The following is a 13,115-nucleotide window of genomic DNA, read 5'->3' as shown; positions in this document are numbered from 1 at the left end:
TACTGAATATGCGAAAAAACAGAATTTATGTTTACCTGATAAATTACTTTCTCCAACGGTGTGTCCGGTCCACGGCGTCATCCTTACTTGTGGGAATATTCTCTTCCCCAACAGGAAATGGCAAAGAGCCCAGCAAAGCTGGTCACATGATCCCTCCTAGGCTCCGCCTTCCCCAGTCATTCGACCGACGTAAAGGAGGAATATTTGCATAGGAGAAACCATATGATACCGTGGTGACTGTAGTTAAAGAAAATAAATTATCAGACCTGATTAAAAAACCAGGGCGGGCCGTGGACCGGACACACCGTTGGAGAAAGTAATTTATCAGGTAAACATAAATTCTGTTTTCTCCAACATAGGTGTGTCCGGTCCACGGCGTCATCCTTACTTGTGGGAACCAATACCAAAGCTTTAGGACACGGATGAAGGGAGGGAGCAAATCAGGTCACCTAGATGGAAGGCACCACGGCTTGCAAAACCTTTCTCCCAAAAATAGCCTCAGAAGAAGCAAAAGTATCAAACTTGTAAAATTTAGTAAAAGTGTGCAGTGAAGACCAAGTCGCTGCCTTACATATCTGATCAACAGAAGCCTCGTTCTTGAAGGCCCATGTGGAAGCCACAGCCCTAGTGGAATGAGCTGTGATTCTTTCAGGAGGCTGCCGTCCGGCAGTCTCATAAGCCAATCTGATGATGCTTTTAATCCAAAAAGAGAGAGAGGTAGAAGTTGCTTTTTGACCTCTCCTTTTACCAGAATAAACAACAAACAAGGAAGATGTTTGTCTAAAATCCTTTGTAGCATCTAAATAGAATTTTAGAGCACGAACAACATCCAAATTGTGCAACAAACGTTCCTTCTTTGAAACTGGATTCGGACACAAAGAAGGCACGACTATCTCCTGGTTAATGTTTTTGTTAGAAACAACTTTCGGAAGAAAACCAGGTTTAGTACGTAAAACCACCTTATCTGCATGGAACACCAGATAAGGAGGAGAACACTGCAGAGCAGATAATTCTGAAACTCTTCTAGCAGAAGAAATTGCAACCAAAAACAAAACTTTCCAAGATAATAACTTAATATCAACGGAATGTAAGGGTTCAAACGGAACCCCCTGAAGAACTGAAAGAACTAAATTGAGACTCCAAGGAGGAGTCAAAGGTTTGTAAACAGGCTTGATTCTAACCAGAGCCTGAACAAAGGCTTGAACAGCTGCCAGCTTTTTGTGAAGTAACACAGACAAGGCAGAAATCTGTCCCTTCAAGGAACTAGCAGATAATCCTTTCTCCAAACCTTCTTGAAGAAAGGATAGAATCTTAGGAATTTTTACCTTGTCCCAAGGGAATCCTTTAGATTCACACCAACAGATATATTTTTTCCATATTTTGTGGTAAATTTTTCTAGTTACAGGCTTTCTGGCCTGAACAAGAGTATCAATGACAGAATCTGAGAACCCTCGCTTTGATAAGATCAAGCGTTCAATCTCCAAGCAGTCAGTTGGAGTGAGACCAGATTCGGATGTTCGAACGGACCTTGAACAAGAAGGTCTCGTCTCAAAGGTAGCTTCCATGGTGGAGCCGATGACATATTCACCAGGTCTGCATACCAAGTCCTGCGTGGCCACGCAGGAGCTATCAAGATCACCGATGCTCTCTCCTGATTGATCCTGGCTACCAGCCTGGGGATGAGAGGAAACGGCGGGAATACATAAGCTAGTTTGAAGGTCCAAGGTGCTACTAGTGCATCTACTAGAGTCGCCTTGGGATCCCTGGATCTGGACCCGTAGCAAGGAACCTTGAAGTTCTGACGAGAGGCCATCAGATCCATGTCTGGAATGCCCCACAATTGAGTAATTTGGGCAAAGATTTCCGGATGGAGTTCCCACTCCCCCGGATGAAATGTCTGACGACTCAGAAAATCCGCTTCCCAATTTTCCACTCCTGGGATGTGGATTGCAGACAAGTGGCAGGAGTGAGTCTCCGCCCATTGAATGATTTTGGTCACTTCTTCCATCGCCAGGGAACTCCTTGTTCCCCCCTGATGGTTGATGTACGCAACAGTCGTCATGTTGTCTGATTGAAACCGTATGAACTTGGCCTTTGCTAGCTGAGGCCAAGCCTTGAGAGCATTGAGTATCGCTCTCAGTTCCAGAATATTTATCGGGAGAAGAGATTCTTCCCGAGACCAAAGACCCTGAGCTTTCAGGGGTTCCCAGACCGCGCCCCAGCCCACCAGACTGGCGTCGGTCGTGACAATGACCCACTCTGGTCTGCGGAAGCTCATCCCCTATGACAGGTTGTCCAGGGACAGCCACCAACGGAGTGAATCTCTGGTCCTCTGATTTACTTGTATCGTCGGAGACAAGTCTGTATAGTCCCCATTCCACTGACTGAGCATGCACAGTTGTAATGGTCTTAGATGAATTCGCGCAAAAGGAACTATGTCCATTGCCGCTACCATCAAACCTATTACTTCCATGCACTGCGCTATGGAAGGAAGAGGAACAGAATGAAGTATTTGACAAGAGTTTAGAAGTTTTGATTTTCTGGCCTCTGTCAGAAAAATCCTCATTTCTAAGGAGTCTATTATTGTTCCCAAGAAGGGAACCCTTGTTGACGGATATAGAGAACTTTTTTCTACGTTCACTTTCCACCCGTGAGATATGAGAAAGGCCAGGACAATGTCCGTGTGAGCCTTTGCTTGAGGAAGGGACGACGCTTGAATCAGAATGTCGTCCAAGTAAGGTACTACTGCAATGCCCCTTGGTCTTAGCACCGCTAGAAGGGACCCTAGTACCTTTGTGAAAATCCTTGGAGCAGTGGCTAATCCGAACGGAAGTGCCACAAACTGGTAATGCTTGTCCAGGAATGCGAACCTTAGGAACCGATGATGTTCCTTGTGGATAGGAATATGTAGATACGCATCCTTTAAATCCACCGTGGTCATGAATTAACCTTCCTGGATGGAAGGAAGAATTGTTCGAATGGTTTCCATTTTGAACGATGGAACCTTGAGAAACTTGTTTAGGATCTTGAGATCTAAGATTGGTCTGAATGTTCCCTCTTTTTTGGGAACTACGAACAGATTGGAGTAGAACCCCATCCCTTGTTCTCCTAATGGAACAGGATGAATCACTCCCATTTTTAACAGGTCTTCTACACAATGTAAGAATGCCTGTTTTTTTATGTGGTCTGAAGACAATTGAGACCTGTGGAACCTCCCCCTTGGGGGAAGCCCCTTGAATTCCAGAAGATAACCTTGGGAGACTATTTCTAGTGCCCAAGGATCCAGAACATCTCTTGCCCAAGCCTGAGCGAAGAGAGAGAGTCTGCCCCCCACCAGATCCGGTCCCGGATCGGGGGCCAACATCTCATGCTGTCTTGGTAGCAGTGGCAGGTTTCTTGGCCTGCTTTCCTTTGTTCCAGCCTTGCATTGGTCTCCAGGCTGGCTTGGCTTGAGAAGTATTACCCTCTTGCTTAGAGGACGTAGCACTTGGGGCTGGTCCGTTTCTGCGAAAGGGACGAAAATTAGGTTTATTTTTGGCCTTGAAAGACCTATCCTGAGGAAGGGCGTGGCCCTTGCCCCCAGTGATATCAGAGATAATCTCTTTCAAGTCAGGGCCAAACAGCGTTTTCCCCTTGAAAGGAATGTTAAGCAATTTGTTCTTGGAAGACGCATCCGCTGACCAAGATTTTAACCAAAGCGCTCTGCGCGCCACAATAGCAAAACCAGAATTTTTCGCCGCTAACCTAGCCAATTGCAAAGTGGCGTCTAGGGTGAAAGAATTAGCCAATTTGAGAGCATGAATTCTGTCCATAATCTCCTCATAAGAAGAAGAATTATTATTGAGCGCCTTTTCTAGCTCATCGAACCAGAAACACGCGGCTGTAGTGACAGGAACAATGCATGAAATTGGTTGTAGAAGGTAACCTTGCTGAACAAACATCTTTTTAAGCAAACCTTCTAATTTTTTATCCATAGGAGCTTTGAAAGCACAACTATCTTCTATGGGTATAGTGGTGCGTTTGTTTAGAGTAGAAACCGCCCCCTCGACCTTGGGGACTGTCTGCCATAAGTCCTTTCTGGGGTCGACCATAGGAAACAATTTTTTAAATATGGGGGGAGGGACGAAAGGTATACCGGGCCTTTCCCATTCTTTATTTACAATGTCCGCCACCCGCTTGGGTATAGGAAAAGCTTCGGGGGGCCCCGGGACCTCTAGGAACTTGTCCATTTTACATAGTTTCTCTGGAATGACCAAATTCTCACAATCATCCAGAGTGGATAACACCTCCTTAAGCAGAGCGCGGAGATGTTCCAATTTAAATTTAAATGTAATCACATCAGGTTCAGCTTGTTGAGAAATTTTCCCTGAATCTGAAATTTCTCCCTCAGACAAAACCTCCCTGGCCCCCTCAGACTGGTGTAGGGGCCCTTCAGAACCAATATCATCAGCGTCCTCATGCTCTTCAGTATTTTCTAAAACAGAGCAGTCGCGCTTTCGCTGATAAGTGGGCATTTTGGCTAAAATGTTTTTGATAGAATTATCCATTACAGCCGTTAATTGTTGCATAGTAAGGAGTATTGGCGCACTAGATGTACTAGGGGCCTCCTGTGTGGGCAAGACTGGTGTAGACGAAGGAGGGGATGATGCAGTACCATGCTTACTCCCCTCACTTGAGGAATCATCTTGGGCATCATTTTCTCTAAATTTTGAGTCACATAAATCACATCTATTTAAATGAGAAGGAACCTTGGCTTCCCCACATTCAGAACACAGTCTATCTGGTAGTTCAGACATGTTAAACAGGCAAAAACATGATAACAAAGTACAAAAAACGTTTTAAAATAAACCGTTACTGTCACTTTAAATTTTAAACTGAACACACTTTATTACTGCAATTGCGAAAAAGTATGAAGGAATTGTTCAAAATTCACCAAAATTTCACCACAGTGTCTTAAAGCCTTAAAAGTATTGCAAACCAAATTTGGAAGCTTTAACCCTTAAAATAACGGAACCGGAGCCGTTTTTATATTTAACCCCTTTACAGTCCCTGGTATCTGCTTTGCTGAGACCCAACCAAGCCCAAAGGGGAATACGATACCAAATGACGCCTTCAGAAAGTCTTTTCTATGTATCAGAGCTCCTCACACATGCATCTGCATGTCATGCTTCTCAAAAACAAGTGCGCAATACAGGCGCGAAAATGAGACTCTGCCTATGATTAGGGAAAGCCCCTAGAGAATAAGGTGTCCAATACAGTGCCTGCCGGTTATTTTACATAATTCCCAAGATTAAAATAATTCCTCAAGGCTATGGAGTATAAAATATGTTTATATATAAATCGATTTAGCCCAGAAAATGTCTACAGTCTTAAAAAGCCCTTGTGAAGCCCTTTTTTTCTTTCTGTAATAAAAATGGCTTACCGGATCCCATAGGGAAAATGACAGCTTCCAGCATTACATCGTCTTGTTAGAATGTGTCATACCTCAAGCAGCAAAAGTCTGCTCACTGTTCCCCCAACTGAAGTTAATTCCTCTCAACAGTCCTGTGTGGAAACAGCCATCGATTTTAGTAACGGTTGCTAAAATCATTTTCCTCTTACAAACAGAAATCTTCATCTCTTTTCTGTTTCAGAGTAAATAGTACATACCAGCACTATTTAAAAATAACAAACTCTTGATTGAATAATAAAAACTACAGTTAAACACTAAAAAACTCTAAGCCATCTCCGTGGAGATGTTGCCTGTACAACGGCAAAGAGAATGACTGGGGAAGGCGGAGCCTAGGAGGGATCATGTGACCAGCTTTGCTGGGCTCTTTGCCATTTCCTGTTGGGGAAGAGAATATTCCCACAAGTAAGGATGACGCCGTGGACCGGACACACCTATGTTGGAGAAAATATGAAGGCATTGTTCAAATTTTACCAAAATTTCACCACAGTGTCTTAAAGCATTAAAAGTATTGCACACCAATTTTCAGAGCTTTAACCCTTAAAATAACGAAGCCGGTTACAGTTTTAACCCCTCTACAGTCCCAGCTACAGCCTTTGCTGCGACTCTACCAAGCCCAGAGGGGAATACGATACCAAATGACGCCTTCTAGGAACTTTTCCAACTGTTTTCAGGTCCTCACACATGCATCTGCATGTCTTGCTCTCAAAAACAACTGTGCAGTAATGGCGCGAAAATGAGGCTCAGCCTACAACTGGGAAGGCCCTTCCTGACTGGAAAAGGTGTCTAACATAGTGCCTGACGTTAAAAAACGTTCCCCAAGTTTATAAGTGTGAAATACCAGCATAAACATGTATAAAATGCCCAAATAAAGCAATCGATTCTGCCCATAAAAGTGTCTACCAGTTTTATAGCCCATATTAAGCCCTTTATTCTGCTTGAGACTAAGAAAATGGCTTACCGGTCCCCATGAGGGGAAATGACAGCCTTCCAGCATTACACAGTCTTGTTAGAAATATGGCTAGTCATACCTTAAGCAGAAAAGTCTGCTAACTGTTTCCCCCAACTGAAGTTACTTCATCTCAACAGTCCTATGTGGAAACAGCAAAGGATTTTAGTTACTGTCTGCTAAAATCATCTTCCTCTCACAAACAGAATTCTTCATCTCTTTCTGTTTCAGAGTAAATAGTACATACCAGCACTATTTTAAAATAACAAACTCTTGATAGTAGAATAAAAAAACTACAACTAAACACCACATACTCTTAACCATCTCCGTGGAGATGTTGCCTGTGCAACGGCAAAGAGAATGACTGGGGTGGGCGGAGCCTAGGAGGGACTATATGGCCAGCTTTGCTGGGACTCTTTGCCATTTCCTGTTGGGGAAGAGATATTCCCACAAGTAAGGATGACGCTGTGGACCGGACACACCAATGTTGGAGAAATTAGGGTTTCATAACCCTTTAAACTAAATATATAGAGACTGTAATTTTTTTTTAAAGAAATGTAAACTATGATTTCAGCATAGATTAGTGGTGTAGATTTTTTGTGATGTAAGAGTCACTTTTTTGTATTTATTTATTTGTTTTCTCTTGCGCTCCTTTTTAAAATCTTAAGAACTGGTTCAGCCTTTAAAAAGACACTGAAGTCTAATAGAGCATGCAAATTACATTTTATATGCACACTTTGTGAGAAACCAGCTCCTACTAAGCATGTGCAAGGGTACACAGTGTATACATAAGTCTGTGATTTGCTGATGCTTGTCACATGATACAAGGGGCAGGGAAATGGAAGAAAATCTTGAAATTTGTCAGAAGAAAATCTAATGTTCTTTTGAACAGCACAGTAATTGTTATTGCCCTGTCTTATTATTATTATACGTTTGTGGGTTATGCAAGTCTACTGTATTGTCATATAACTGGCTTTGTTTAGCCCAACCTTGTGTACAGTTCTCAAGACAAAAGGAGTACCACAAACTAAAAAAAAGCTATAAGTTAATTTATATATTAAAATATAATAGAGTATCTTTGGTATTCCCTTTATACCCGTCAAAAGAAACATTTGATCATCAGTCTTTCTTTATAGCCAATAGTTGTCCATATATACAGTGTTTCTTTGTTTCATAAAAGAAGTTTGACTATTTTAGACAAAAGAAAGAAAACCCAGAAAGATTGTATATACAAAGTATTTATATAAAATTAAAAAAAATTAAAAAAAAAGTTTTAAAAAATCAATATAAAAATCACAAAATCCTGTTTTACTTTTGCAAAAAGTTTAACATTCATCACGTCTACAAAAAACATGCATTTACCTGATGGTGCTGTATTCTATTTACATTTGAATTAAAGTCGTGATATAAGTGAAATTTATCAATATCTTTCGTGTTTCCTTTTGTATTTTCCTTCTTTTCCTTCTCTGTCATCTTGGCCAGTGTAGAACTGATTGTGACGTAATTTACTTTACATCTAAAAACAAGAGAACAATAGAAAGTGATGTTACGTTTGTTTCAACAAATTGGTTACTCTATCACACATAACAAAAAAAAGCTATTTTAAAAAGAACGTGCTAAATAAACCTACAATATCTCTCAGGCTGACAGGTTGGCAGTACAATCCCTCAGACAGAACTACAATGTGGCGCTGAAATTGGCCGATAAAGGCGGTGCCACTGTGATCCTTGATAAAGGCTATTATATTGAAGATTGCTGCATTGTTAAAATTGGCTTTAGGTAATGGCATTATTGATTTTCTAGGGGAAAAGGATGGTCTAACCCCTTTATTTTATACACTGCCTTAAGTGCATAAATGCATTGATAAATCACCAGGCCCCCCAATAGTGGCTAGCGCAGACTATTTTTGGTCATTTATTTGGACAAGATCCTTTGCCCATTTGTGGAACAGGCAGTCCTTTGTTAAAAATACTGGGGATTTTTAAAAAAAATTGGAGGCTATCACATTGCCAGGGGATAAATACATCTTATACTCACTAGACGTAGTTAGTCTCTATACTTCCATCAGTTATAATAGTGGTCTACGGGCTTTGCAGCAGACCTTATTATCTAGTGGAAGTTTTTCAGATATGCAATGCACTTTTGTTAATAAAAAGCAGAATATGAGGAAGAAAGTCAGGATGTAGAGAAAGAGGCCATGGTGGGCAACTGGACATCTGAACCAGATCTGTATACCAACTCCTGCCCATGATGGAATTTGAGCCACCTCCCTCATGGCTAGGGAGCTGCGAGTTCCACCCTGATGGTTGACATAAGCCACTGCTGTGACATAGTCTGTTTGGAAATAGATATGAGACTCCATTTTCAACAGAGACCAAGTCTGAAGAGCTTTGGAAATAGCACAGTTCCAGAATATTTATTGGTAACCTTGCCACCCAAGGATCCCAGAGAACTCCCTAAGAGACCCCCAAACAGCTTCCCAACCTGAAAGACTTCTGATCCAACAACCAATTCATAGACTGACCTGTACTGGCACACAGCTGCATTCACTACGTTTGGGAAATAAGAATCTGGCCACCAGGAGGAGGCAAAGACACCCCAGCCAAAGGCTTAAATACTCCTCCCACTCCCCTCATCCCCCAGTCATTCTGCAGAGGAACAAGGAACAGAGGGTTTGTCAGAGTATAACACTCAATGTCAAGGGCCAGAACTGAAAGCAAACCTCCCAGATATAGCAGGCTGCTGATTAAATGATTTGTTTCAGCTGGTAAGCAGGTGGAGCCAGAGAGCCAAAGTTGCAGCAAACAGAAAAACCCAATATTCTTAGCCTGTGATCAAGCCATCTGGTGGCAAAGAGGTAAGACAACAGGCTGGGAAAGAACAGCAGCAGAAATAGAAACAGGTCCAGGTTCAATTCCAGGCTGGATCATGACAGTACCCCCTCCTCAAGGACGACCTCTGGGCGGACTTAGCATTCTCGTATAACTCCAAATCTTTGATGCGTACCAGAGTGCCATCAAAGGCATATGTACAATCAGGGGGTATTATCTTTTTTGAAGGGCTCTCCAGGAGAGGATTCTGGGGACTGGAATTAGTATAATGGGCCCCAACAGGACTGATCTTAGGTTTCTGTGCAGTTCTAGACTTGTAGGTTCTGAAGAGGTGGGTCTGAGGAAGAGGAGGTAAAGGACCTTTTGACCGAACAGCAGCTTGTAGCACTGTCCCTCCAGTGTCAGAATCAGTATCATCTTCAATGTTTGAATAGTTAGACATTGCGCCACGTGTCTGAACAGCCGCAAGACCGAACGAACCCGACAGGACCAGCCTGCACCTAAGGTCCTAACCGTCAAGCTGCATAAATTCTCCCTCATTGGGGAAAAAAAAGAAAACAGACATTTTTAACATAGGACTATGACAGAACAATTATCATCAGCGCCCTCCTGCTCTTCAGTGTTTAAAACAGAGCAATTGCCATTTCTCTGATATGCAGGCATTTTGGATAAAATATTTGCTATGGAGTTATCCATTACAGCCGTCAATTGTTGCATGGTAATAAGCATTGGCGCGCTAGAAGTACTAGGGGCCTCCTGCGTGGGCAAAACTGGTGTAGACACAGAAGGAGATGATGTAGAACCATGTCTACTCCCTTCATCTGATGAATCATCTTGGGCAACTTCATTATCTGTGACAGTACTGTCCTTACTTTGTTTGGACACTTTGGCACAATTATCACATAATTTAGAAGGGGGAGACACATTGACTTTCATACATATAGAACATAGCTTATCTGAAGGCACAGACATGTTAAACAGGCTTAAACTTGTCAGTAAAACACAAAAACCGTTTTAAAACAAAACCGTTACTGTCTCTTTAAATTTTAAACAGAGCACACTTTATTACTGAATATGCGAAAAAATATGAAGGAATTGTTCAAATTTTACCAAAATTTCACCACAGTGTCTTAAAGCATTAAAAGTATTGCACACCAATTTTCAGAGCTTTAACCCTTAAAATAACGAAACCGGAGCCGGTTACAGTTTTAACCCCTCTACAGTCCCAGCTACAGCCTTTGCTGCGACTCTACCAAGCCCAGAGGGGAATACGATACCAAATGACGCCTTCTAGGAACTTTTCCAACTGTTTTCAGGTCCTCACACATGCATCTGCATGTCTTGCTCTCAAAAACAACTGTGCAGTAATGGCGCGAAAATGAGGCTCAGCCTACAACTGGGAAGGCCCTTCCTGACTGGAAAAGGTGTCTAACATAGTGCCTGACGTTAAAAAACGTTCCCCAAGTTTATAAGTGTGAAATACCAGCATAAACATGTATAAAATGCCCAAATAAAGCAATCGATTCTGCCCATAAAAGTGTCTACCAGTTTTATAGCCCATATTAAGCCCTTTATTCTGCTTGAGACTAAGAAAATGGCTTACCGGTCCCCATGAGGGGAAATGACAGCCTTCCAGCATTACACAGTCTTGTTAGAAATATGGCTAGTCATACCTTAAGCAGAAAAGTCTGCTAACTGTTTCCCCCAACTGAAGTTACTTCATCTCAACAGTCCTATGTGGATATATAGCAGGCTGCTGATTAAATGATTTCTTTCAGCTGGTAAGCAGGTGGAGCCAGAGAGCCAAAGTTGCAGCAAACAGAAAAACCCAATATTCTTAGCCTGTGATCAAGCCATCTGGTGGCAAAGAGGTAAGACAACAGGCTGGCAAAGAGGTAAGACAACAGGCTGGGAAAGAACAGCAGCAGAAATAGAAACAGGTCCAGGTTCAATTCCAGGCTGGATCATGACAGTACCCCCTCCTCAAGGACGACCTCTGGGCGGACTTAGCATTCTCGTATAACTCCAAATCTTTTATGCGTACCAGAGTGCCATCAAAGGCATATGTACAATCAGGGGGTGAGGTGGGTCTGAAGAAGAGGAGGTAAAGGACCTTTTGACCGAACAGCAGCTTGAAGCACTGTCCCTCCAGTGTCAGAATCAGTATCATCTTCAATGGTTGAATAGTTAGACATTGCGCCACGTGTCTGAACAGCCGCAAGACCGAACGAACCCGAAAGGACCAGCCTGCACCTAGGATCCTAACCGTCAAGCTGAATAAATTCTCCCTCATAGGGGAAAAAACAGAAAACAGACATTTTTAACATAGGACTAACATGTCCAAAACAACTTACGAGAAGAAATAAAGAGTATTAATCCCAGAAGGTTCCCTAAGGAAACAAAAACAAATAAAAGACATCCCATCGGATATAAATAAAATATAAGGCAACCTGGAGGTTAACGCCCAAAAAGACACAGGCCTACCCGCAGGACCAGCCAAACGGAGCCCTATCTTTCAAAAACTGGGAAAGATCTCAAACAAATGACAATCAGGAGATTACCTCATCCCCACATGTGTAATGAGGTGCACCATTCGAATTAGCAGACTGAAAATCCCCGTACCTGGTAACTATAGGGTCAATCAATAACTAAAAAACATGTCTGAGCAATACGTGAAGGCGCACAATCCTGCACAACACTTAGGGACAGTTACACCTGCAGGGAACTGTAGAGGCCCTTCCCAAGGCGGAAGGCCGGGACAATAGGGCACGAGCACATTCTTAAATAAATGTCTGGGCTCTGCAGGCGAACAATCTCCAACATTATTCGGAAGCAAAAACGTTCCGCAACCTCCGGGGGGAACGCGCCACCCTGCATAGAGGAATCAGAAACTGGCTTACCCGCATGTGTAGAAGTATGAATTGGTAGGGAACTCGCCTCTCGGAGGACAGGACCCCCAGAGGCGGATGGCTCAGCAGTCCCTTGATTCCCCGAGCCTGAGGAACAAGGCGCTTTGAAATGGGATACGGAACAAAACTGGCTGACATGTGTCAACGAGGCCAATCCAGATTAGTCACCGGACACGAATCTGAATCTGAAATCAAAATAGTCTCGGTATCAGAATCCTTCGTAACTGAATCTGAAACTAGCACAATCTCAGCATCAGAACCCTCCATAACTGGATAGAGGAAATATCAATATGGACTAAAGTATGAAAACAAAAAAGGCACCTGACACCCACAATGGCTGGGGCACTCACCAGCTCCTATGACCAGACCCCTGCGGACTAGAATATCTCCTTCACCACATGGTCAGGAATGCGGAAATGGGGAACGGAACGGAACCACGCCCGAACACGTGAACCGAACAGTCCAAAAAAGCACACCCAACCAAAAGGCTGCGTCACTTTCAAAGGCCTCAAAGTTCCAACCACGAGCCCATAATCATCACACATAAGTAGGTTGAATCACATAACAAACATGATTATAAACCCCCCTTGTTCAATAACCCCCATCAGGAGATATTAACCCTCGATCCCAAGATACTAACAGAGACTCACTGAGACCCTTATGTCATATAGTTAGACCCACAAAGGTGTGGTAACCTCTCGGGAAAACATTCACATTACAGCACATTGACGATAAAGTAAAATGAAACGATCTTACCGGAATCTACGCCGTGGAACAGGAACACAGCCTTTCAAGTGTGGTGAATAGTGGCATCACCTCCGCAATGGAGTTGAGAGAAGAAAGCAGGCAGCGGAGCAAAGTTCGACAAAGTTGATTGCTTGAGGAGCTGTTAATATGAGTCGGGATGGTTTCACAGAAAGACTCTCCCTGCATCTCCGGACTCTAACTTTCATCCAAGCCCTCACTGAGAGACTGAC

The 13,115-nt window shown here is 42.9% G+C and overlaps 1 protein-coding gene across 1 annotated transcript in view; it reads right to left on the bottom strand.

The window, feature by feature from the left end:
- SRBD1 (S1 RNA binding domain 1) overlaps positions 1 to 13,115 on the bottom strand; it is an 823,313-nt gene that overhangs the window by 603,741 nt on the left and 206,457 nt on the right. The window contains exon 10 of the mRNA XM_053712257.1: positions 7,761 to 7,914. Coding sequence (XP_053568232.1) covers positions 7,761 to 7,914 — 154 coding nt within the window. The remainder of the gene's footprint in view (positions 1 to 7,760; positions 7,915 to 13,115) is intronic.

Source organism: Bombina bombina, chromosome 4, assembly GCF_027579735.1.
Source record: "Bombina bombina isolate aBomBom1 chromosome 4, aBomBom1.pri, whole genome shotgun sequence".
NCBI lineage: Eukaryota > Metazoa > Chordata > Amphibia > Anura > Bombinatoridae > Bombina > Bombina bombina.
Note: the sequence above shows the minus strand (reverse complement) of the source record. Positions and strands in the feature narration are given on the sequence as shown.